A 24,697-nucleotide genomic window follows, 5' to 3' on the forward strand; every position below is an offset into this window, starting at 1 on the left:
GTTGAATAACCTTCAGGATGGTCTGTAATTATTCCATTTTGAAGTGTTTCTTCTTCATGTGGTTGTTCAGCCACCTGAGGTAGATCACTGGCCTCCAGTCTCCCAACTTTTTCTGTACCAAAAATAGCGGTGAATAAACTCCTGAGAAGCGATCCCTCTGGGGCACTGGTTCTATTGCCTGCTGTTGTAGGAGTGTGTTCACATACTGAAGCAGAATCTCCTTTTTCAGGGAGCGTGAGGGGAGAGCGGTCGGTAAAAAAATTGCCTTCGGTTTCTCGAGAAACTCCCAGAAATGTCCTGTTTTTACGATGGAGAGCACCCAGCGGTTCCGAACATTCTCCGTCCATACTTTCCAGAAACTGTGCAGCCTGGCTTCCACCGTAAGCATGGATGGGGACACCGTCAAAATGATTTCTGGGGCCCCTGGCCTGGAGGGGTAACTGCCTTCTTCTGTTTCGACCCCGAGGGAGTATTCCCTCTGGGTCGAGGAACGCTCTCCCTGGCCTGTAGGATCTTGCTTCTCTCCCTCTTCTTCTGGCAGGCCAGCCGGCCAAAGGCTGGATTCTTTTGGCAGAGTTGTGAACCTCAGAAACCTCTGGAAGCTTGGCACCTGGAAATATGCATCCTTCATGTCCACTATGAGGAGCCAGTCTCCGGGTTGAATAACCTTCAGGATGGTCTGTAATTATTCCATTTTGAAGTGTTTCTTCTTCATGTGGTTGTTCAGCCACCTGAGGTAGATCACTGGCCTCCAGTCTCCCAACTTTTTCTGTACCAAAAATAGCGGTGAATAAACTCCTGAGAAGCGATCCCTCTGGGGCACTGGTTCTATTGCCTGCTGTTGTAGGAGTGTGTTCACATACTGAAGCAGAATCTCCTTTTTCAGGGAGCGTGAGGGGAGAGCGGTCGGTAAAAAAATTGCCTTCGGTTTCTCGAGAAACTCCCAGAAATGTCCTGTTTTTATGATGGAGAGCACCCAGCGGTTCCGAACATTCTCCGTCCATACTTTCCAGAAACTGTGCAGCCTGGCTTCCACCGTAAGCATGGATGGGGACACCGTCAAAATGATTTCTGGGGCCCCTGGCCTGGAGGGGTAACTGCCTTCTTCTGTTTCGACCCCGAGGGAGTATTCCCTCTGGGTCGAGGAACGCTCTCCCTGGCCTGTAGGATCTTGCTTCTCTCCCTCTTCTTCTGGCAGGCCAGCCGGCCAAAGGCTGGATTCTTTTGGCAGAGTAATCCCCTGTGATGGGGAATGAAGCCAGACTTTCCCCCTGTCGCCCTGGCGATTGCTGTTTTGAGCTTGTCCCCAATTAGGGACCCTCCCTCAAAGGGATCCTGCATCAGTCTTGTTTGAATGATGGGTCTGCCACCCAAGGCGCATCTTGCTGTGACTGCACCAAGCGTCATGCATGCCAGGGATTTGATTATGTCAATGGCAGCTTCCGCCATTAACCCCACTGTCAGCCTCAGGTTGTTGAGCGATCAGATTATCACAGTTTTCTACCGATTGCTGGCAATGGCTGATTCTGAATTGTCTATCCAGACCTCCATGGCTCTGGAGATTACTGCCAAGGCTATTGATTGCTTGCATGCCCTTCCTGCGACTGTGTAGACTTTTTTTCAGGTCCAAGTCTACCCTCCTATTAAGGATATCCTGGAAAGAGACTGCATCATCTAGCGGCAATGTAACTTGCCTGGCTAGACGCATCAGGGCTGCATCGACTATAGGTGGGTCTTCCAGATGTTTAACATCCTCCTTTTTACAGGAGTGAAACTTGCCTAGGCGACTCTGAAAAAAAGTGTTTTTCAACAGCTCCCTCCACTCATCTTCTATTATATTCTATTAATCTCATGGATTAAGTTCATCCATGAAAACACAAAGGTGCATAGACAATAAGCACACCTAGAAACTTAAAAACAATGCTCTTTTGTCTCTGTATTGCATATTTTATATGTTCAGAAACATCAAATATCAATAAATGACCAAAATTATGTGTTTTGCAATAAAACAGGAATATTTGGTGAAGAAAAATGGTTAAGATGGATTATGTGTACACAGTACTAATTCTTTTGGGATGTATGATGGATGTAATTCTCAGTATCTATTTGTAGTGCTATCCCTAGAGGAGCTACTCAATTGTTTTGTGATTTCTCTGTACACGTGAATCTTACACACCTCACTTACCCAACACTTACTGTCACACCTTGAGGTATTTCATAGAATGTATTAGGTCAAGCATAGCCTAAAAGAAGAGAGGATCTAGCAATTATTTATGCAAGCAATCAAAGTCAATAGCGATACTGTGAGATACACCTACAGTGTTCTGGCTAACAGCAATTAACAAAATTAAATCAGCATTTACCTAGAAACAGTATATAAAGATAGTCCTAACTTGGTTTGCCAGCCCCAGGTTTATCTCATTGGCCATTGACAGGCAAATGTTCCCAGCAGAGAAATAGACAACAGATTAACTTGTGCAGTGTTAATCCCCATACACAAGGGCCAACTGTCGGGAGACATCGGCCTGTTAAATAAAAAATGGCTGAACGGGAGAAAAAAGGTGTGCACCAGGCATTAGTCTCTTACCAGTCCCAGGGCACTCTCTTCTAGGTCTCTGGACACATGTTCTGATTCAATAAAAAGTCAAGGTTAGCTCAGATATGGATAGAAGTTGCCGGTGATCTCTCTCTTTTGTCCCTGCTGAGCTCTAGTACAGTTTGATCTAACCAGGCATAACAATTGCTGTATCCCAGGGAGAAGATTCTAAATCTATTTGCTTCTCTAAGTTCTCACCCAATTTTGGTCAGCAATGGCAGGAATTCTTTTCAACTGGCAGAAGCAGCTCAGTTTCTTTCCTGCACACGTGCTTGCTTCTAGGACCATTGCCTCGCATGTAGCAGTATGATGGCAGCAGCAATCTCTTATCAGTCCACTTCTCCTGGGCAACACAGCATCAGATAGCTCCAGCAAACCCTAGCTACATACCACTATTTCCTGTTCACTGCACCCATGTGGTTATCTCTCTCAGCTGCTCAGCACAGCAAATGTTTGCAGCAGCACATGGTCCCCACAGTGGCTTTCTCCCTGCATTCTGCAGGCTGGTTTTACAACATAGTTCCATTACTGCAGAAGTTCAGTTCAAACTCCCCTTGCTCTCTGGGATCAGCCAATCAGAATCCCCCTGACCGAGCCAAGATGGCTGCCCCCTGCAATAGTTCACACTCCCCTTGCTCTTTTGCATCAGCTAACCACAGTCCCCCCAGACCCAGCCAAGGTGGGTGCCCCCTGCAGTGGAGGCACTTTATAGATGAGCATTAAAAAATGGTCTCCTTGAAGATGACTGCTGTACTTCTGCATTAATGAATATTCAGTTTAACCCTGACCACACTGCAGAAGGATAATACAGCAACAACAAAGGAAGAAGTTATCAGCTACAGCCCAGGTTACACATTCATGATGTCTATTTACTGATGAGCTGGACGTAATTCTCAGCATCTGTTCTTATTCAGCATTCATGGACACTTGCACTTCCTTTTCCTGTGTGCTGAGTGTAATTCTCAGTATCTGTTTTTATTGTGTATTAATGGAAAGTAGCGCCTGTCTTGTTCTGTATGCTAGGCATCATTTTGAGTATCTGTTTTTTTTTTTGTGCAGGTGTAGACTTTAATCAGAAGCACATACTGTGTCCTGTATTCCAGGTGTAATTTTCAGTATTTGTTCTTATTATGTTGGAATGGATGTTGCACTGTAGCAGTTCTCTTATTTTGTATATAACAGTATATGCTATTTCTTCCACAGGAACACAATATGGTACCACTTCTTGGGAGACATTCTTGGCATCTGTTCTTATTCACTACGTGTACTGAAGAACTTCTAATATCTGTGAAACCTTTTCTCTGCATAATGCTTATAGCAGAACTAAAGTGCTTTTACAAAAAGAGAAAAAATTGCTAGGTTTTTATTGCTAAAGAAACTCTGTACATTTATACGGCCATAAAAGCTTCTGCTTTACCTGCCAATACATTTTTGGTGAGTGTACACTGAGCTGCGCATGTACAACTCAGAGTACATTTTCATCATGCCTTGGGTGCTGGGATAGATTGACTTCTGAGTCCATGCTTAAACGCTTATCACACCACCCCCTCACCGTGGCTCAATGTAGCTAAAAACTGACAGTTGCCCCCATGTTAAAATGAAGCATTTAGTGTGTGGGCAGTGTGAATGAGCCCTAAACATAACACGTTAGATGAGAGCAGGAAACAGAAGAGTGATTTCTGAGAAATTAATTTTGCTGCAAAATTGCTATTTTTTGTCTCGTTTTTAGAAGGTTTTTTTTTTTTAGCAATTGAGTTATTTTTTTATATTTATGCCTTATGCTTTTTTGTGCATTTGATATTTATGTGAAATGTTTTATGTGAAAAACGACTGTCTTATATTATAATAGTAAAAAATATAATATTAAATAGTAACAAGTTGAGTTTGGACCTGTTATTTGAAAGTTTATATTTTTCATGCTTTAACTAGAAATCACATCTGTGGTCAGAAAAGGCAACCAAAATGCGTTGCATGTTGCAGGTAAAGACTGCATCTTCAGACCCATTTAAGGCGCATTCAATACTCACTCCTGGAATGGAATATTAAAGGGGACGTCTATAGATTGTGCACTGTCCTGCATCTGGTGTGAACCAGCCCTAAATGTTTACTGTCTGACTTTCTGTGCTGTCTTTTTATTTAAACAGTCTGTTACCAGTTTGTACAGTAATTACCTAGCGATCCTGCCAGCTATGCAAAGTGGCAATGTTATTGCATGCAGGCTTCAGTCTTTTGAGTAACTCTGTCTTTGAATTTTCCAAATTCATCATCAGGGAGTCGTGAACATCATCTATTCTTCCCAAATATTGCTTTGCCCTCGTGACTATTCTGCAGAGCAAAAAATGTTCTATTGTCAGTCACAATCATTGAGCCACCCTGAATGATGTGCAGGAGAGACAGGTAGGGTGGCTCAGAAGACTGTAATAAGAAATAAAAATGTTTTATATATATTTTTATTTTTGCGCTCTGCCAGTCATGAGACTTATCATGAAAAAAATGACTAGTAACAGACTGAAGTAACACTGCAATGACAAGTGCATGATGCATTGCATGCTCCAAATCTGTTCCACCCACATATTTATCATTGATCACTGATGAACTTGAGGAAAATCAGATGACCAGCTTACAACTGATCTAAAATAAAGGTATTTATAGCCATTTGTTAAAGCAATATTAGAAACATAATTTTAGGCTAGGGTCACACCCTTGCAATATGATTTGATCTGACTTTCATTGCGACTATGCAGTGCCGTGACAAGGTCATCCAGCGCCCAGGGCAAAGATGCAAAACTGTGCCCCACTTTCCCTTGGGGTTAGGGTCAGGGTGCCCTCTACCCCTGCAATAAACCATTGCGCCAGGGGCAGCCGTCCCTCCTGCCCACCCCTTGTCCCGGCCCTGCGACTATGTAGTGCTACTTGGATTCAACCTTGATAGGTTTGTATATTCAAAGATGCCAAAATTGCACTGGAATCACACCAAAGTAGTAAAAAAGCCTTTTCTACAATTGCTCACATTGATGTAAACAAACACCTATGAAAACAATGTAAAGAGAAGAAATAAAGGCGCCTCTGAGTGTAGACTGTAAAATGAGTTTAATCAAAGCACAGTGAAATATCACTCACATTTCTGAGGTTAAAAGCAGGCACATCATAAGGCTCAAAGTGGGGTGTATGTGGTAGTCAGGGTTTCACGTTAGAGCTGTTCCTGCCACTTTTCTTGCTGTCTTGACCAACTAGGGGGTGGGTAGATGGTAGAGAGCAAGGAGTGAGGGCTGGGACACAAGATGGATGCGGTGACGTTCCCGGATGTACTAGTGATGCATTTCGGAGCATGCACACTCAGAACTGGGAATGGTGCATGCTGCTTTGTCAAGCTCCTGCTCCCCTATAAGGCTGGCCATGAATTGTGGACTGCCCCCTCTTGTGTTTCTAACTTGGATGGTCCCACACCATATAGGACCACATTGTTATCGACTTCCACCTTCCAGACTACAACATATAACTGGGAATTATCCTTACTTTGTGCTGTTGAAAACAATGTGATTTCCCTGCGACTCAAGTCACATCTGAATTTGCACTAGTGTGACCAAGACGTTAATGATAACATACACTGCTCTAATATTAATGTATGTTCATATGGGTAACCCTTTGAAACCATACCAGTGATGGGAACCTCCTAAGTGCTCAAACAGAGTTTGAGCAATGAGGAAGGGAGGACCCATGTTCTACCTCCCGAGCTTCCACCACTGGATGAAACTCATTAAGGGCAAATTTGGACATTGCAGGACACTGGAAGCTCAATATTGGCAAAAAATAAATGTAATAAAAAAAGTCTGGTGTGCTGTTTTACTTATAATGCCGCGTTCACACGACCGGACTTTTCGACGGACTAGGTCCGATGGTCTTCCCGATGGACTTTCGGCGGAGGTCCAACGGACTTTCTGAACGAGTGGACTTGGCCACACATGACTAGACTAAGTCTGTTCGAAAGTCCGTCAGTTTTTAACATTATGATGTAAACGGGACTAAACAAGGAAGTTCAGTAGTGACAAACATAAAGATGAAGAGACCAAACATAATGATACCACATCCCAAATATTTCATATACGAGAATCCAAAAGGAAAGGGGGGGGGGAAGAACCAAAAGGGCTGGAGGGTAACCAACCCCGGGACTTTAAACGATATCAGATTGAATGGATCAAAACATTATATTCTAAAAAAAAAAAAAATGTTATTTTTATTTATACAAAAAATAAAAATAAAGAAAAAAGCATCAATAGGAAGGAAGTTCAGTAGCCAATAGCTGCCCTTGCGTCGTATTTGGTCTGTCAGTCTAGCACACAGACGAACGATTTTCACGATTTTTATTCCGTCAGACTTGAGTCCATCGGATAGATTTGAAACATGTTCTATTTCTAGGTCTGTCTGATTTTTTCTTTAAAAAGCGATCGGACTAGCCCACACACGATCGGATTGTCCGACGGAGTGATCCCGTCAAACCTAGTCTGCAAGAAAGTCTGGTCATGTGTACGCGGCATAACTTATCACCCCCAATGCACAGTGAACTGGTTAGGAGTCCATTTAGGTTTTTACTAAAAAAGTGATAACACACCAGGCATATCGGGGGAATATCCCTATAGTTATAGGTTCCCAAGAATGCAAACCTCCTTCTGTGTCAATAGTAGCTTATATGCTCTTTAGGATCAAGTGTGTGCTTCGAGGTGGGCCTCTGCTAACAAATGTCCTTGTTAAAACTTTAACTCATTGTTGAATATTACTCTTCTGTACTTCTGATGCAGAAATGTTTGATCTGTGTACACCCTTGACATAAACAAAATGTCTGCTACAAATCACACATTTTCAAATAATGAGCTTTTATAAGACAGTTTTTTTTACTTATGCATCAAGATTGATGTTCAGATGAAAATATTATGAGGATAAAGTATATTTCTAAGGGCATATGAATATTTTTTTTGGTCAGCTAGCAGCATTAGACATCCTGGACAGAGTGTCCAATAACAATGAAAAAAAACATGAAACCTCAAAAATGTATTTAGGAAGTGTATGGGGCTACATAGCAAAGCATCAAGACTATCATGATACATAGGGCTACTACCTTGCATTGGAATAAAAAGCCAACAACACAATTTTACAAAAAGACTAGCAAACAATTGTTGGATAAAACTTTCTTTTGCCAATATTGGGCAATATCATAATAAAGTGTGTAGTTTCTTTTATTAATAGTACTGGAAGAAAGTAACCTGACGACTTTTTTCCAAATTTCACATAAAACCATATCAGATTTGTTTTCCAGTGGATATACATTTACAAAAAGAAAATTTCAAAGTGTACGAACAGTCCAAACTGTGTATATAGTGTGGGATAAAGTAGGTAAAGGTTAGAGCCACAGTCTGGTTTTATTGCTGTCTTTGTTCATATTAGGAAGATTCTCCCCCTCTATTTTATTCTGCTGACCATTCCAACCAGGACAATTAAGTGATTGGAAAGTCAAAATATTTGAAATGGCACAAGATTACTTGTTTATGTGATTGTTTGATGGTGTTAACATGATGACACCAGTTATTTACTTATATCTAAGTTACATTGGTTACCAGATGAATATGGGGCTTATTTATATACTGGGTATGCTTTGTGTTTTCATGCTGTTTTTTTCTGCTCTGTCTGTGAGACAGTAATGTTATGGCACAGCAGCTCTCAGTGCATTGTCATTGAAATGTGCTTGGTTGTGCTGGAGCATCGGTTGTCTTTGACCTTAGAAAATGATGGTTTGTTTTGTAGTTACCCTACTTTTAAAGTGTTTTTATTTTTCACAAAAAGCATAGCGAAGAAACTCTTTTACAAAGAAGAGTAAAACATTGAGTAGGGGTGTGTGGTATACAAGTCATGAAATACTGATGAACATAAAAGAGATGAGACTTGACGAATAAACCCAAAACTAAACAACAATAGTGATTAGCCATCTCTGAAGTACTAAAACAGACTTGTACACATACCACCCCAGGCAGAAGTAGCCACCAGGGGTTAGAAGTTCTTAATTCTGGAGGCTTGACCCCCCCCCCCCCCCCAGGGAGGACGAAAGAAGTATAGGGGTCCCCCCCAGCACCTCTATTGGGTCCTTACTTGCTTTCATTAGGGATGTGTTGAGAATGCCCATAAATGAAGTGGCCAGGACAGAGTGTCAGGTCTCCAGGTTCCACTGGAAAAGGAGGTCTTTCTCCCAAGCAATCATATATGGGGATTTATGCAATTACTTGGAGAGTGACTCATAGATGACTCAAATCCCACCCCGGGTTTATCTTTCCAGTTTTCTAGTTACTTTAATGACTTAAGTACCACTTTACCTATATAAACAAAAAGAACATAACCTAAGCTTTCTTGCTCACTAATCTTGATCTCCCTCCACCTAAGTGCCTACTAACCTCTATGTGACCTCCTCCAATATTTACAGCCCTAGTGCAGAAATCTTCTCCAGTGCTGTCCTAACCTGTGTAGTAACTCCTTATAGACTAGAATAGAACCATATTCTTACAATATAGATGCTAGGGGTACCGAGCCATTCAGGTCCAAGGTGATTTACTGCTCAGGTTTGGCCAGTACTGAGAGAGAACATTGCATTAGTGATAAGCTCAGGCATGCTTGAATCTTTTCTTTTTAAGGGTAAAGCATGTTTGAATCTTAGGCCAAACCCACCTCAGTGAACCCACCAGGAAGCTGTCACTGTACTGGACCAATCATAAGCGCTCAAGGCATTCCCCCCCCAGCAGTCACATGCATACATGGTGGGACTTGCTTAGGAAGGTTTGTATTAGGACAGGGGTCTCCAATCTTTCCAAACTAGGAACCAGTTTGCTGTCCTTCAGGCTTTAGGGGGCTGGCATTTGCTCAGTAGAAGTAGAAAATTCTCTGGTGTCAGTGGACATAACCAATGCCCCATTGCTGCTGTCAGTGGGAGGAAGAGTGCCATATTGCTCCTGTCAGTGGCAGAAAGAGTGCCCCATTGTTTGTGTCAGTGGGAGGAGTAATGCACCAAGGGCTGGATAAAGGCAAACAAAGGGCCACATATAGCCCTTGAGCCGCAGTTTGGAGACCACTGTAATAGTATCTGAACACGTCTTAGCCCATCACTACTCTGCACCAAGAGTTAGCACCAGGATGGAGTTCTAGCTTAGATGAGGAGCCTCTAGTTTCAGCTGATTCATGAGCTGTGGGTGACCCTGTCAAAACTTGATAGAAAAATCAGGTGCACTTAATGTCCAAGTATTCAGGCAGCCAAGGGTGTAACGACTGACTGAATAAAATAGCTGGATCTGCAGATTCCTCCATCTATGCTGTCTAAAGTGGATGGAGGAAACTATTGATTTTCTCCTGTTCAGCCACAGAGACGGCATTGGGGCAGCACAGTAATTTAGTAATAAGCACTTCTGCCTTGCAACACTGTGGTCCCCAGTTCAAATCCCAGTCAACACACTATTTGAATGGAGTTTGGGTGTTCTTTTTGTACTTACAGATTTCATTCCAAACTTCTAAAATATGCTAGTAGGTTAAAAAGGAGCTGCACCTAAAAAAAAAATATTAAAAGCCAGCAGCTACTAATATTGCAGCTGCTGACTTTTAATAAAATCACACTTACCTGTCCCAGGTTCCAGCGATGTCGGCGGCAGATGACAATCGATCGCTCGTCTCGCTGCTGCCACCGCCGCCATCCTCTGCCAGGGAATCGGGAAGTGAAGCATGACGGCTTCACTGCCCGGTTCCCTACTGCGCATGCGCGAGTCGCGCTGCGCGTCTCTTATGGTCCCCCGCTCTGTCTCTGGGAACTGTGTGTTTCCCAGAACACAACGGGGGGGGGGGGGCAGAGCGTCTGCGGGGGTCTGCGGCGGTCTGGCCGGAAGTGGGTGCAGTTACCTGGATTATCCAGGTAACTGCACCCCCCTCCCCCCTGAAAGGTGCCGATTGTGGCACCGGAGGGGGGGGAATTTACCCTAGTATGAGTGACATTGGGATCCTAGATTGTAAGGGTTACTTTAGGGTAAAGACTAATGTGAATATACAGTATCTAAAGAATCATGTAAATTGGTAGTTATATTTAATAACAGGTACTTTTATATTTGTTTAAGTTAAAGCTGTCTTTTAATAAAAAACAAAAACAAATGCAAAGTTCTGTATATAAGCGTTTCAGTGTGTACTGGGGGAAAGGGTAGAAGAAGCAGTGGGAGAGTGAATAGTTTGTAGTGTGTTGTTATATGTGTTTGTTGGCAAAGCATTCTGCGATACACAGTAAGGGTTTGTAATTTTAGTAGTACAGATGGCGTGTGTATAAATTCCATCTCTGACTATGCAGCTGATGTTTTTGGATAAGTGATTTTGCAACTATGTACCCCTGTGCAGTCAAGTTCCTAAAGCACTCTTGTGTTCAGCTGCTTCACAGCGTAACAAATCAAGAGCATACAGCAATTGTCTCTGTTACTGGCTTTTCCAAATATTTGTATGGGATTTTCTTCATCAGAAATATGACAAAATAGTTTGGTTCTCATAGGAAATAATCAACTTTAAGCTAAATGGTTTTTAAACATGCTCGAGTTCCAATCCTTTATAAGCATATTTAAAAAGGTAGTGATTAAAGGCAATCTGTCACCAAGAAAACAGAACTTGGACATGCACCAGTCACTAATTAGATGAAGTCACATGTTTTTCTTGAGTCTCTCAGTGTCCAGATTAATGTTACAGTGTAATATAAAAATCTGCACATAGCCATATTAAATATCTGCCTGCAATCTGCACTAAGAGAGCAATGTCTAAAGTTCCGGACCTTTGTAATACAGTCAGAGATGTAAAAAAAGGCATCAAAACGATTGGTTTTACACATCTTATTGCTCAGCGGGGGTTGCAACAATGTACTAAGAAACATTCATTTTTTATTGTGTTCTGCCTGCTTGTTTTACATGTAACATATGTATCACTGCCCCTTGTAGGGGTTGCTGAGTATAGTCTTCCCTACTTGTCCTGCAGCCAGACACTTGGGTTTTTTCACACTATCACCTTCACACTCTTCCGCTCGTTATACAATGATCAGTCTAGCCCTTGTACACACGGTCGGAGATTCCGAAAACCAAATCCGTCGGATTTTGTCCGACGGATCTTATCCGAAACTGTTGCATACACACGGTCGGACAAAGTTGTCGGAAAATCCGATCTTTCAGAACGTGATGACGTAATTTCGTTACGATGGGACTACGTTCAGGCTAGTAGCCAATAGCTTTGATGTAGGAATTTGATCTGAGCATGCATGGCACTTTGTCCGAACGGAATTCTATACACATGATCGGAGTATGTCCGATCAGAGCAGTTTGTCGGAAAATATTTCAAGCAAGTTGGAATATTTGGTCCGGCGGATATTCAGACGGAAACAGTCCGATGCATACCACACACAGACGGAATATCCGACAAACCGCTCCGATCGGACACATTCCGACGGAATCTCTGACCGTGTGTACAAGGGCTAAGGCAGTGATGGGGAACCTTGGCAGCCCAGATGTTTTGGAACTACATTTCCTATGATGCTCAACTGTACTGCAGAGTGCAACATCTGGGGTGCCAAGGTTTGCCATCACTGGTCTAGGGTAATTGTTTTTTTGTATTTATTGGTAGAACTTGGATTGGAGAAGGGATTAGTGGGATACTCCAATTTGAATTATGCACAGATGAGGACAACTCTCACTTGACCCCATTAAATTAAATTGGATAGCAGACTCCTGCTGGACCAGACTATAGCTGTGTGGAAGAATAAGTAATTTGCTTGCTCTGGCAGCAGACACAATGCATCACGCTTCTTCACGACACCCAGCAGTATCCCTCACAGGACAGGGCCCTAGACGCAGATCTGTGCTCACAGTAGCCAGGAACAGATCCTTCTAGACGCGCCTTCCTCCTAGCCAGCTCCACAGGACATCTAAGTTGCAGCTTCTGCAGCTCCGAACCTCAGGTAGACCACCTAAGGACGCATGGCAGCCTGTACAGAGGAGCGGTGGCTGCCCTCTCCCTTCAGGACCCCGATCTCCAGCTGAAGACCCCGAACACATGTGCTCTAGACATATATACAGTCACCCAGCATGTCTTGAGGCACCGTCCTCTGTCAATGACCAGGGCTGTAACTATGCTCCCATTTGTCAGGTTTCCTCCCACTGTCCAATATGCCTGGTCCTATTGGACCAGCGAGAAACTGGCAAACAAAATGAATGTCATCTGAGCACACTTGAGTAGACTCTATCAATGGATCACTGCTCTCTGGTAGGCAGAGAGCACCTAAATTGAGCCCCCCCATTAAGCAGGGAAGCCCAAAAACCTATACTTTCTCTAGCACCTACCTAAGAGGGTGCTACACATATATGCTTTAAAAGTCTGGAGACCTCACTTACAGAAAGATATTGATAAAATAGAACAAGTCCAACGATGGGTAACAAAAATGGTGAAAGGTGTGGAGAATAAAACATATTAGGAGAGACTTTAGGAACTTAATACATGCAGTCTGGAGGACAGAAAGAAAAGGGGAGACGTGATTGAAACCTTTAAATATATCAAGGGGATGAATAAGGTTCAGGAGGGCAGTTTTTTCAATAGGAAACCAAAATCAAGAACACTACCTCAAACTAACTGGAGGAAAGTTCAAAACTAATCTTAGAAAGTATTATTATTTATTTACTGAAAGGGTAGTTAATGCTTGGAATAAACTTCCAGTAGAGGTAGTGAGACAGTCAATGGCTTCAATCATGCTTGGGACAAACATAGATCCTTAGTCAGACAATAAAGTTAACAAAAAACAAAACGAAACAAAAAACAAACAAACAAAAAAAAAAAAAATGGGCAGACTCGATGGACTACTCAGTCTTTTTTTGCTGTCACTTTTCTGTGTTTCTAAGGGTGATGATTATAATGATTCATATTAGTTAAATTAAAATGTAACCAGCTTCCTTCTATTATTTTTATATAAATCAGTTGGGACTCACAACGTAATACTGTGCCGGTTGAAAGCCATGTACTGTATCAGCCTCAAGCTGTGTTTTGTGCTCCCTCTTTTGACCGTTTCGAGGTAATACAGACTGCAGATGGATTTATGATACTGAATAGTATGTGTAGGTGTAATAAGTACCCAAAGCAGATGTATGGTTGTGGCTTAATTAATTATTTGAATAATAATGCATGTTTTTTTCTGAATATCAGGCTGACAGCAAGCTTCCCAATACAAAGGGATTATTTTACAACGTAATTTAATTTAAACATATATTTCCTATTATTTCTAACAGCTCTATGTTCTTCTACTGAATGTATTTTAAAATAGAATCCATATTACTACAGCAATTGCCTACTTAGTAAGGCAATGCGATAAATAATGATGATGTAAATGTGTGGAGTAACAAATACGCATTTTCGATCACACATTATCATTTATTATTGCAATTCCTTATTGAATAAGGAACCCTATAATACATGCTCCGCTACTGTTATTGTTTGTATTAGTAGTAAATAATAGTAATAGAAAAGTGATTGCAATGGTATTCCTGTGTGTAAAATACATACTTCATAAATATCTGTGTTTAATGTCCTTCTCTTCTTTACAGATTCGTCCTGGTATTCAGCTGCCTGGTGCTCTCTGTATTTTCCACAATTCCTGAATTTCATAATTTATCCAACAAAGGCCTGTTCATACTGGTGAGAAGTCCATATTTCTCCTCTTTCTCTCTGTCCAGCTACCTTTTGCTGTATCACCTTTAGTATCCTTTAATATCTACTATCCCCCTCCTACCTTTGAACCCATGCTCCACTCCTTGTTTGGCTGAGTCTCTGAAGCTGGTTAGACTTTATACAATTTTGTCATACAAGGCCAGACTGTGTATAAACTGTAAAATGGTTGAGTATCCCTGCTATGCATCTGTAACATTTCTTAAACAGCAGATAAAGCAAAGCAATATGTCATGTAGTTACAACCATGCTTAGGCCAGTGGAGCTATTTTGCTATGATGTAGAATCACAATACTATCACACCATGGCCAGAATTATGCTTCCTAAATATAAACTCAACGTATGTACTCTTGTTTTTCCTCTCCTCCTGTGCCTCCCTTAGTTCTAGCTGCTTGCTATCATTAACATGAGATTAGGTTAATTGAGTTTTTACATACATTTTTGTATAATGCAAAATGTAATTACTTTTGTGGGTATTTTCTGTTAAACTAGCCACTCCTTGCAATGATAACTCAGAATGGTGTATTTTAATCAAGCCCCATACACACTATCAGTTTTTCTGCAGATTTTTTCCTTCAGATTTACCAAAACCATATAATATGAGGTCAAACCTTAGGAGTTTCAATTTGTATGCAATCAGGCAGGCCCTTCTACTACATGGTTTTGGTAAATCTGAAGACAAAAATCAGAAGACTGTCCTTGATTTGGAGCAATGTCCCTCTGTCCGTTATACCTCCTCATTTGTGCCTCATTTTGGTCTGATCTATATAGATGTATAAAACATTTTTTTTATATATATGTTTTCCAGCTCTAAACCTTTCATCTGATTTCTAAATTGCTGCATTTGTAAATTCCAAAAGCCAATATAAAAGGATATTAGTGGTACAAAAAAGCACTTGTGGGTTTAATCAATCTTGTTTTTTGTCCAATTCTCCTTTAAGGGGGCTCAGCAAGGGGTGTGTCCTATGCCTGCATACTTTTGCTGATAGGTGTCCCTCATTCCCATCTCAAAAAGTTGGGAGGTATGCAACTATTGCTTCTAACCTACACATTCTTACACTTAAAGGGAGTTTTTATATATAAAAAAAAAATGCAGAGCTATTAATGCTGTGAAAATGCATGTGCATTTGTTCTGTGTGAATGGGGGCAAAAAAGAATGTTATTAGGTTATTTGTAATTTATTCATTAAAATAGAGTGGTTCGGGAAAATTATGCATTATAGCCACTAGATACAGTAGAGCTGACAATCATAGTAAGTATTTATTTTCTATGATAATCAGCTCCATCTAGTGCCCATAATGCTATATTATCTTTATTCTTATGATTAAAAAACATTTCAGCTGAAGAGAAAATAGTCTAATTAAATCTGTTTTTGCCCCCATTGGCACAGAACAAATGTACTTGAAGTTTCACAGAAGATATACATTATATTACCAAGAGTATTGGGATGCCTGCCTTTACACACACATGGATTTTAATGACATCACAGTCTTAGTCCTTAGGGTTCAATATTGAGTTGGCCCACCCTTTGCAGCTATAACAGCTTCAATTCTTCTGGGAAGTCTGCCCACAAGGTTTAGGAGTGTGTCTATGGGAATGTTTGACCATCCTTCCAGAAGCGCATTTGTGAGGTCAGGCATTTATGGGGGCGAGATGGTCTGGCTTGTAGTCTCTGCCCTAATTTATCCAAAAAGTGTTCTATCGAGTTGAGGTCAGGGCTCTGTGCAGACCAGTCAAGTTCCTCCACCCCAAACTCGCCAATCCTTCTGCACTGGAACCCCTCCCATATAAAAAAGTGGAAAGTTCCTGGTCCTTTTTTCCCCCAATACCACAGTCTGAGTCAGCACGGCAAAATTCTCTGATGTACCTCCTTTTGGTTGCTGGATGCACTGCACTGGAGGCATAGCTAACGGGGTCAAACTAATGGGAAAAAGCTGTCCATTCACAAGAGGGGGCCAGCCTGTATTTCATGTCTGGTCCCTGAATTTCAACTGGTTGTGTGCCAAATAGATGTTGTTACGACATCAAAAGAGAAGGGGTTGTTTACCTATTGATCAGTTCTTCCAAGGTGGCAATTGCATTTATGTGAGAAAGCCATACCTGAATCGGCAAAGGGTGTGAATTTGGTTGCATTTAGCAAAAAGGGTAGGAATCTGCAACAAAATGTATTAACACTTTGGTGCTGGCAGCTCTTGGACCTTTAAGGGTTTTCAGATGTCGGGAGACAGGGCGGGGTTTATGATCATGTGACGCCGTCATTGGCTGTCACAGCAGTCACATGATTGGAAAGTTCCCAATTAGTATGCATCAGAAGCTTTCCAGTACCTGCAAGCTACCATGCTGGGAGCACACTCGGAGCACAGTAATTGTTTTTTTTCCAACAAAAGGGAAGCTACTCTTTTATTAAAGAAGTCCCTATAATGGTGAAGAAGGGAGGCAATACCTCTTAACTCATTGTTAGGAAAAACAATTGCTCAATATGATGGCAGTATCTTTTACTGTTGTCCCAGTCCACTATGCACATCAGATGGCACTTCTCTATAAATATATTTGGATATTGGGGAAGTCAATGCCTCCTGTCAGTTTGGGCATAGTAAGGGTTAGCATGCTCATTTTGGGAGGTTTATAGTTGGATATGAACCTTCAAACATATCTTAAATAGATTATGTTACGCCGAACCTTCGAACATATCTTGAATAGATGAAAAAAATGGTGTTGGGGATTTGATAAGGCCACCAAAATATTGTAGTAACTATATTCACCTTTTTTAGATGAAGGGGGGGGCGTGGCCGGATGGGTGGAGTGGAGTAAGTGAGTGTGTGTGGAAGACGCCGTGTGTGTCTCCCTCCCAAGCCCCCATGGCGAAAGCGTGGAGCGCTTAAAATTACGGCCGGGTGCAGTGCGAGGAGGGCTGGAGTTGAGCAGCATAGCAGCATAGCTGGACGCTGGACGGGAGGAGGAGCGACGGCGTTACACTACCCTATCGTGCCAAGCTCTCGGGGATCCCCGCTGACTTCCGGGTTCCGTGTCCCGACGGCCGAAGTGAAGTACGAGCTCACGAGTACCTCCGACCAACGCCGACCAATGCCGAACCATCTACCGAGAAGACACCGCTTACATCAAACCACCGAAGGTTCCCCCGCTCCCCGGCAAGCCGCAACAGGAGGAAGGAGGTAAGCGGCGGGATTGAGGGGAGGAAGAAACCGGCAGTCTGAGGGGCATTGTAGGCGGTGATCTGGTGGAGAAAGCTGGGACACAGTGATGCCTGTGATGCCTGTGGACTGGTAATACTTAATCAGGAGGGCACCGAAGGGGGTAAGAAAGATTTATATTCTCCTGTCAGTTTTTCTCCTCTGGATGTCTGGATGCCCGGATCCCTTCGCCTTGTGTATGAGTCTGCTAAACTAATCTATTAGCCTGGGTAATACACGTAAAGGAATACCTCCTGGAAAAAAAAAAACCTGAACATTTTTGTAAGCAGTGTCCAGGAATATCTGACTCTGTGGCCTGTGGATTGACTATAAGGCTAGCTCAGTGCATCATTAATTTATCAACTGAGGGATGGTGTTTGTGCTAATTATTAACAGGCTAAACGGTACCTGAGTTAATGTGAGCAAAATAAAGTTTGGGGTGTTATGAAACCAAGAAAAACTAAGAAATAGGAAGTGTCTGTGATACTTGAAATGAACATTGGAACACGGCTACTACTGCATTCAGTGATTATTGTGTGGTGTGCGGTTGGGTCAAAATCCTCTTAAAACACGCTATAACCAGGACTGTTCTGTTCTGACTGTTCTGACTGTTCTGAAGTAAGAGGTGAGAAAGGGAAAGTAAGATGCAACATCTGCGCTCTGCAAAAGAAAGGGAAAGGGAAAGGGAAAAAAGCTCGCAACAGTCCGCCACAGCAGCTAAGTTAGAACAGTATGCTCATAACCCGGTACAGTCATCTCAGACCCCTCCAAAAAAAGGACAGTCAAAGGGGCAGCAAGGTGTAATGACCGAAAGGAAAAGTATGGGACAGTCAAACATTAATATTAACACACAGGTTGGAGCAGTGGCAAAATCCTCAGTAAATAAAAATGCGGACGCAGGGGAACAGTATATAGAAACTACAGCAGGCGACTCCCCCCCGTTAGAAAAAGAGCCAACTATAAAGGACGTGCTATTGGCCGTAAATGCATGCAACATCTCACTGAAAGAACTTTGTAACCAAATGAAGGGAGTGAAGGAGGATTTACTGGTGGTAAGGCAGGACCTACAGAAAGTGGTGGAAAGGACGACAGAACTTGAGATAAGGACTAGTAGATTAGAAGACGATACAACCTTCCTAATTAAAGAAGTAGAAAGCCTGAAGGAGCAGTTCAGTGGATACAGAACAAGAATGGACGAAATGGAAAATAGGCTCCGGAGAGACAATGTGCGAATAGTGGGACTTCCTGAAAGAAGCGAGGGTGTAAACCCTGCTGAATTTATGGAGCATCTTTTGGTTGATCTGTTTGGAAGGGAGGTTTTTTCAACAACATTCTCTATAGAGAGGGCACATAGGGTACCCTTTAGAGCCCCACCTGAGGGGGGGCGCCCCAGGCCACTACTGATGAAATTACTCAATTATAAAGATAAAGTGGTGTTGTTACGGAAAGCAAGGGAAATGGGGAATGTAATGTATAAGGGTGTTAGAATCTCATTTTATTCTGACTTCTCCCCAGAACTGCAGAGAAAAAGGGCAGAGTTCTTTCAGGTGAAACGCAGGCTACTGAAGCTTAGGGTGTCGTATGCTCTTCTTTATCCTGCAAAGTTACGGATTAATGCGCTAGGGCATACTCAGGTTTTTTGCTCTCCAATGGAAGTGGAAAAATGGATAGAAGAAAATAAAGAAAAATTTTAGCCCCTGGGGATCCTGGTCAGGAGAGTGCTAGGAAGATAGAAAGAGCTGGGGGGGTGAAGTATGTATGGTGGTTTTTTTTTTTTTTTTTTTTTGGTTTTGTGTGAAAGGGGGGGCGGGAGGGAGGTAACACACGGCGAGTGTAGTAGGTGTGGGTGGTGAATAGGCTGTGAAGAGAGTGGTATAAGGTCACTAATAGCCCCTTGGGCAACACCTGGGAAGATGGGGGAGGGCTGGGAGGGAGGTAGAATGGGAGGGGTGGGAAGAATATGGGGGAGGTTGAGGGGGGAAAAAAAATATATGATTGCACTAAAAGAGGTTCAGGAGATAACCCAAACAAAGAAAGGATACAAAGTTCGGGGTGGAAAAATTTGGGGTGGTAAAAAACAAGGAAAATCTGTTGGTTTCACGGGGAAAAATTGTAATAAACAACTATATAGTATGATTCACGTTAAGAGACACATAATAAATGGAATAATGGTGATGATTAGTAAATTTGTTATTTTGGGGATTAATAGCGGGGGAGTCCGGTATAATTTAATAAAGAAGGTAGGGGGGAGCTGGAGGGTATTGGGGGACAAGTGGACCCCAGTAGTGTCCCCATCAGACTGTTCATCTTGTTCTTTCTCCTCCCTGCTCCATTTTTTCCCATCTATTTATGTTAATGCAGGATGGGAAAATTAAGATAGGCTCCTGGAATGTGAGGGGCCTGGGGACGCAGGTGAAACAAAAAGCTGTGCTATCCATGTTGGAGGGATATGGAGTGGGGTTGTTATGCCTGCAGGAGACCCATTTAAACAGAGACACAATATACCGGATGCAGAGTAGAAAATATCAATCTCAATACCATTCTGTCTACTCGACATATAGTAGAGGGGTGAGTGTCTTGGTAAGAACGGGGGTGAATTTTGTATGTAAGCGGGTTAGACTAGATGAAAAGGGTAGATACATTTTCTTACACTGTTTAATTGAGAATAGAGAATGTATGCTGGCAAATATTTATATCCCTCCACCGTTCAAAATGGAAGTGCTTTTCAAATTACAGGAATTTTTAGTGGGGATAGACGGTGTTCCTATAATAATAGTAGGGGATTTCAATACGGTCTTAGATATTAAAATTGATAGATTCCCAGAAAAAACACTGGTGGAACCGGCCGGGCAGGGGAGATTGGGTCAGTACCTGGAAGAAGTAGGACTACTGGATTTATGGAGAACTGGGAACCCGGGAGCCCGGCAGTATAGTTGTCATTCGGCAGCGCATTCCACGTTATCCAGGATAGATATGATACTGGGGAATGACCTGGCCCTACAAATGGTGGAAAAGATTGAATACCAGCCCAGGGGGATTTCAGATCATTCTCCAGTGATAGTAGCATTAAAAATGAGAGAATGTAGGGTACAGAGGGTGTGGAAATTGAACCCGCTCTGGTTGGAACTAATAAAAAAAGAGGCAGAAGAACGCCCTGAGAGAATCCAGTGGGAACTAAAAGAATTTCTAAAAAATAACCGGGGTACAGTAATGTCAGGGATCCTATGGGATACTCTGAAAGCTTTTCTGAGGGGTCTTCTGATCCAATCAATAGCAAAAATAAATAGAAAGTCCAGGGAGCAGGAGCTAAGAATAGGGAGAGAAGTGTTAGAGGCTGAAAGAGATTTTATCAGTGACCCCGTCCAGGGTAAAGAAAAAATCTGGTTAGACAAACAAGAAGAACTTAGGCTAATAACCCTGAAGAAAGCGGAGATACAACATATGCTCCAACGGCAAGCCTCCTTTGCTGAAGGGGAAAGTATGGGGAAAATGTTGGCACAACTGGTGAAGAACAACACTGGCCCCTCCTCAATCCCGGCGATTAGGACAACTGAGGGAGAGGTTACAACGGAAACTGGGAGTATATGTCAAGTATTTGGAGGATACTATAAAAAACTATATACTGCACAGAAAGTGGGGATGGATGAGCAGATGGAAACATTTTTAGGCCACCTAGAGGTACCATGTCTGACACAAGAAGAAAGAGAAGAATTGGAAGCCCCAATAACTTTGAAGGAACTTCAGAAAGCAGTTGCGAGTATGCCAAATCAGAAATCGCCCGGGCCGGATGGGCTACCGATTGAAGTATACAAAAACTTCGGCGAGATACTGCTTCCTGAACTTCTGGAGACGCTAAGAGGAGCATATGGGGAGGGTAAATTGCCACCATCAATGATGGAGGCAGTTATAATTTTGTTGTACAAAGAAGGAAAGGATTCATTAGATGTGGCAGCATATAGACCAATCTCTCTCCTGTGTACTGATACAAAGATACTGGCCAAGGTATTAGCGAGTAGGCTCAACCGAGTTATAGCAAGATTAGTCCATACGGACCAAACAGGGTTCATAGCTAATAGGTCAACGAGTGTAAATATTAGAAGAGCTTTCTTGAATTTACAGATCCCAACGGATAATGATACTCCGGGTGCAGTTGTGGCATTGGATGTAATGAAAGCATTCGATAGCATAGAATGGGGATATATATGGAAAGTCTTGGAGAAATTTGGCCTGGGCCCTTTCTTTACAGGCTGGATTAGGATGCTATACGATAAACCTAGCGCGAGACTAAAAATTAATAACGAGTTCTCCGATAAAATAGAGTTGGGGAGAGGGACGAGGCAGGGGTGCCCATTGTCGCCCCTGCTCTTCGCGCTGGCTATAGAGCCTTTGGCCTGTGCAATCAGAGCAAACCGGGAAATAGTTGGATTTCTGAGAAAAACGGGGGAGGAAAAAATCTCACTTTATGCAGATGATATTCTGTTATTTCTGGGGGATATGAGGTACTCATTGTCAAAAGCAATAGGATTGGTGCAAGGGTTTGGAGGCTTTACAGGGCTGGAGATTAATTGGGAAAAGTCGGAATGTCTCCCGTTGGACCCAACTGGTCAGCAAACAGCCCTGGAAATCCCCCAAATGTCAATAGTGGATAAGTTGAAGTATCTGGGAGTAACCTTGACAAGGGATCCTAAGCAATATATAAATTATAATTTAGTACCATTATTGGTTAAGTTTAAACAAAAAATTGCTATATGGAAGCGAATGCCTCTCTCGGTGGCTGGTAGATGTAATCTGATAAAAATGATCTGGATGTCCCAACTTTTATACATATTGCATAATACCCCAGTATGGATCAATAGAAGCTGGTTTAATAAGATCGAGATGCTGTTTAGGGAATTAATATGGAAGGGAGGACAGGCCAGATTGAGATTGCGGATGCTCCAGCTACCGGGAGAGGAAGGTGGATTCGCAGTTCCATATCCAGAGTGCTATTTTTGGTCATCCCAATTACAACAGTTAGGGGGGATGGAAGAGGTGTATGGTGGAACCCCAAATGGGAGGTTAGTATTAACAGGCTCCCCACATAGTACGATGATTGAGACCCTGGAAGCGGACTCATTTCAGTGTAGATGCCCCACAGTAAAAATGATGTTAAAACTATGGGATATAGTTTAAAAAAAAATGGGATATAGGGAAATAACAAAGTTTACACCCCTCTGGAACAATAAGAAGCTACATGAAATATGGCGGGTTGGAAAAATTTTAGAATGGGAAAAATGTGGTATTGTAAGGTTGAGTCAGCTATATGGAGGCAGGGGTATTAAATCTTTTGAGCAATTACAAAAAGAATTTAAGATATCACAAAACTCATTTTATGCTTATATACAAGTAAGGCACGCTTTAAAGACCCAGTTTGGAAACTTAATATTAACATGGGAAGAACTGCCCTTATTACATCCAGTTGCACAAGTAAGACCCACCAAAGGATTAATATCGAAATTCTATGCCCAGCTAGGTGAACAGATTAATTGTGAGAGGAAAGGGAGGGTCGAGAAGGGGAAATGGGAGCAAGACATAGGTAATATAACACGAGCGCAGTGGAAAAACATCCTAGAGGCATGCCCAAAGGTCTCAGTATCTCCCCCCCATAAGATTTCTCACTTGATGGTAATTAATAGAGCATACTATACTCCCCAGAGATTATTCAGATTTGGTAAGAGAGCAGATGACTGTTGCCCCAGGTGTGGGGGGACAGGAAACTTAATACATATGCTCTGGAGATGTCCCAAATTATTTAGATACTGGGAAGGAGTGGTAGAGATACTAAGTAGAGTCTTTGGGACGATGATAGAATCAAATCCCATAGTGTGTATTTTAGGATATAGAGATGAGGAAGCAGAGAGAAAGGGAGTAACTATCGTAATTCTAAGATGTCTATTCCAAGCTAGAAGAATGATTGCTAAGAGATGGCAATCAAACCTAGCCCCTACAGTAGAGGATTGGGTGAGTGCTGTAAATGAATATCTATGTAAGGAGAGAGCAGTCTATGCAAAACGAAATAACTTAAAAGAGTTTAACAGAAACTGGCGAGATTGGATAGTGGAGATGCATACCCCAGTCTAAAACTCAATAGGTAAAGGGAGTAGAGAAGGGAGGGGGGATGTGTACTGGGGGGGAGTAGGCTAGAGTATACTAAAGGTATTGGATTTATTATAACACAATTATGTTACATTGAAGGATAAAAGCACAAATATATACACTGGAGGGGAGGGGGTTATATTGATAGGAAAAAGGTAGGAAGTGTAAAAATAGTCGAGGAGGGATAAAGGGGGATATGGCACAGTTTAGATATTGTTTGTATTTCCTTTTTTTAATTATATTCGATGTATGGATGTATTTTTATGGCCCTCTCCTTCCTGGAACTTTAAAACTCAGACTCCTGAATGGAAGGAATATGTATTGAATTGTTGGCAATGTTATATTAAAATGGTGTTTGTATATTGTGAAAATTTAATAAAGATTAAATAAAAAAAAAAAAAAAACTATATTCACAATTTCTACTAGGCTGCTTTCCGAATATAGCCCACACCAGCCATCCTTTAAATTAAAAAAAAAATTAAAATCAACATTAGAGTGAATGTATTTAATTTTGTAGTGACTACATGCACAATATTTAATTTTATTTATTTATTTCAGGTACTTATATAGCGCCATCAATTTACACAGCGCTTTACATATACATTGTACATTCACATCAGTCCCTGCCCTCAAGGAGATTACAATCTAAAGTCCCTAACTCACATTGATATATACAGTGCCTTGCGAAAGTATTCGGTCCCCTTGAACTTTTCAAGCTTTTGCCACATTTCAGGCTTCAAACATAAAGATATAAAATTTTAATTTTTTGTGAAGAATCACCAACAAGTGGGACACAATTGTGAAGTGGAACGAAATCTATTGGATAATTTAAACTTTTTTAGCAAATAAAAAACTGAAAAGTGGTGCGTGCAAAATTATTCGGCCCCTTTACTTTCAGTGCAGCAAACTCACTCCAGAAGTTCAGCGAGGATCTCTGAATGATCCAATGTTGTCCTAAATGACTGATGGTGATAAATAGAATCCATCTGTGTGTAATCAAGTCTCTGTATAAATGCACCTG

General features: G+C 41.9%; 1 protein-coding gene across 3 annotated transcripts in view; it reads left to right on the forward strand.

Moving 5' to 3' along the window:
- KCNQ4 (potassium voltage-gated channel subfamily Q member 4) overlaps window positions 1-24,697 on the forward strand; it is a 288,300-nt gene that overhangs the window by 135,695 nt on the left and 127,908 nt on the right. For all 3 annotated transcript variants that reach the window (XM_077481942.1, XM_077481941.1, XM_077481943.1), the window contains exon 2: window positions 14,230-14,320. In XM_077481942.1, the coding sequence (XP_077338068.1) occupies window positions 14,230-14,320 (91 nt within the window). The remainder of the gene's footprint in view (window positions 1-14,229; window positions 14,321-24,697) is intronic.

The sequence above is a fragment of the Lithobates pipiens genome, unplaced genomic scaffold (genome assembly GCF_037356315.1).
Source record: "Lithobates pipiens isolate NorthernLeopardFrog02 unplaced genomic scaffold, aLitPip1_a1.2 Scaffold_16, whole genome shotgun sequence".
In the NCBI taxonomy this organism is placed as follows: Eukaryota; Metazoa; Chordata; class Amphibia; order Anura; family Ranidae; genus Lithobates; species Lithobates pipiens.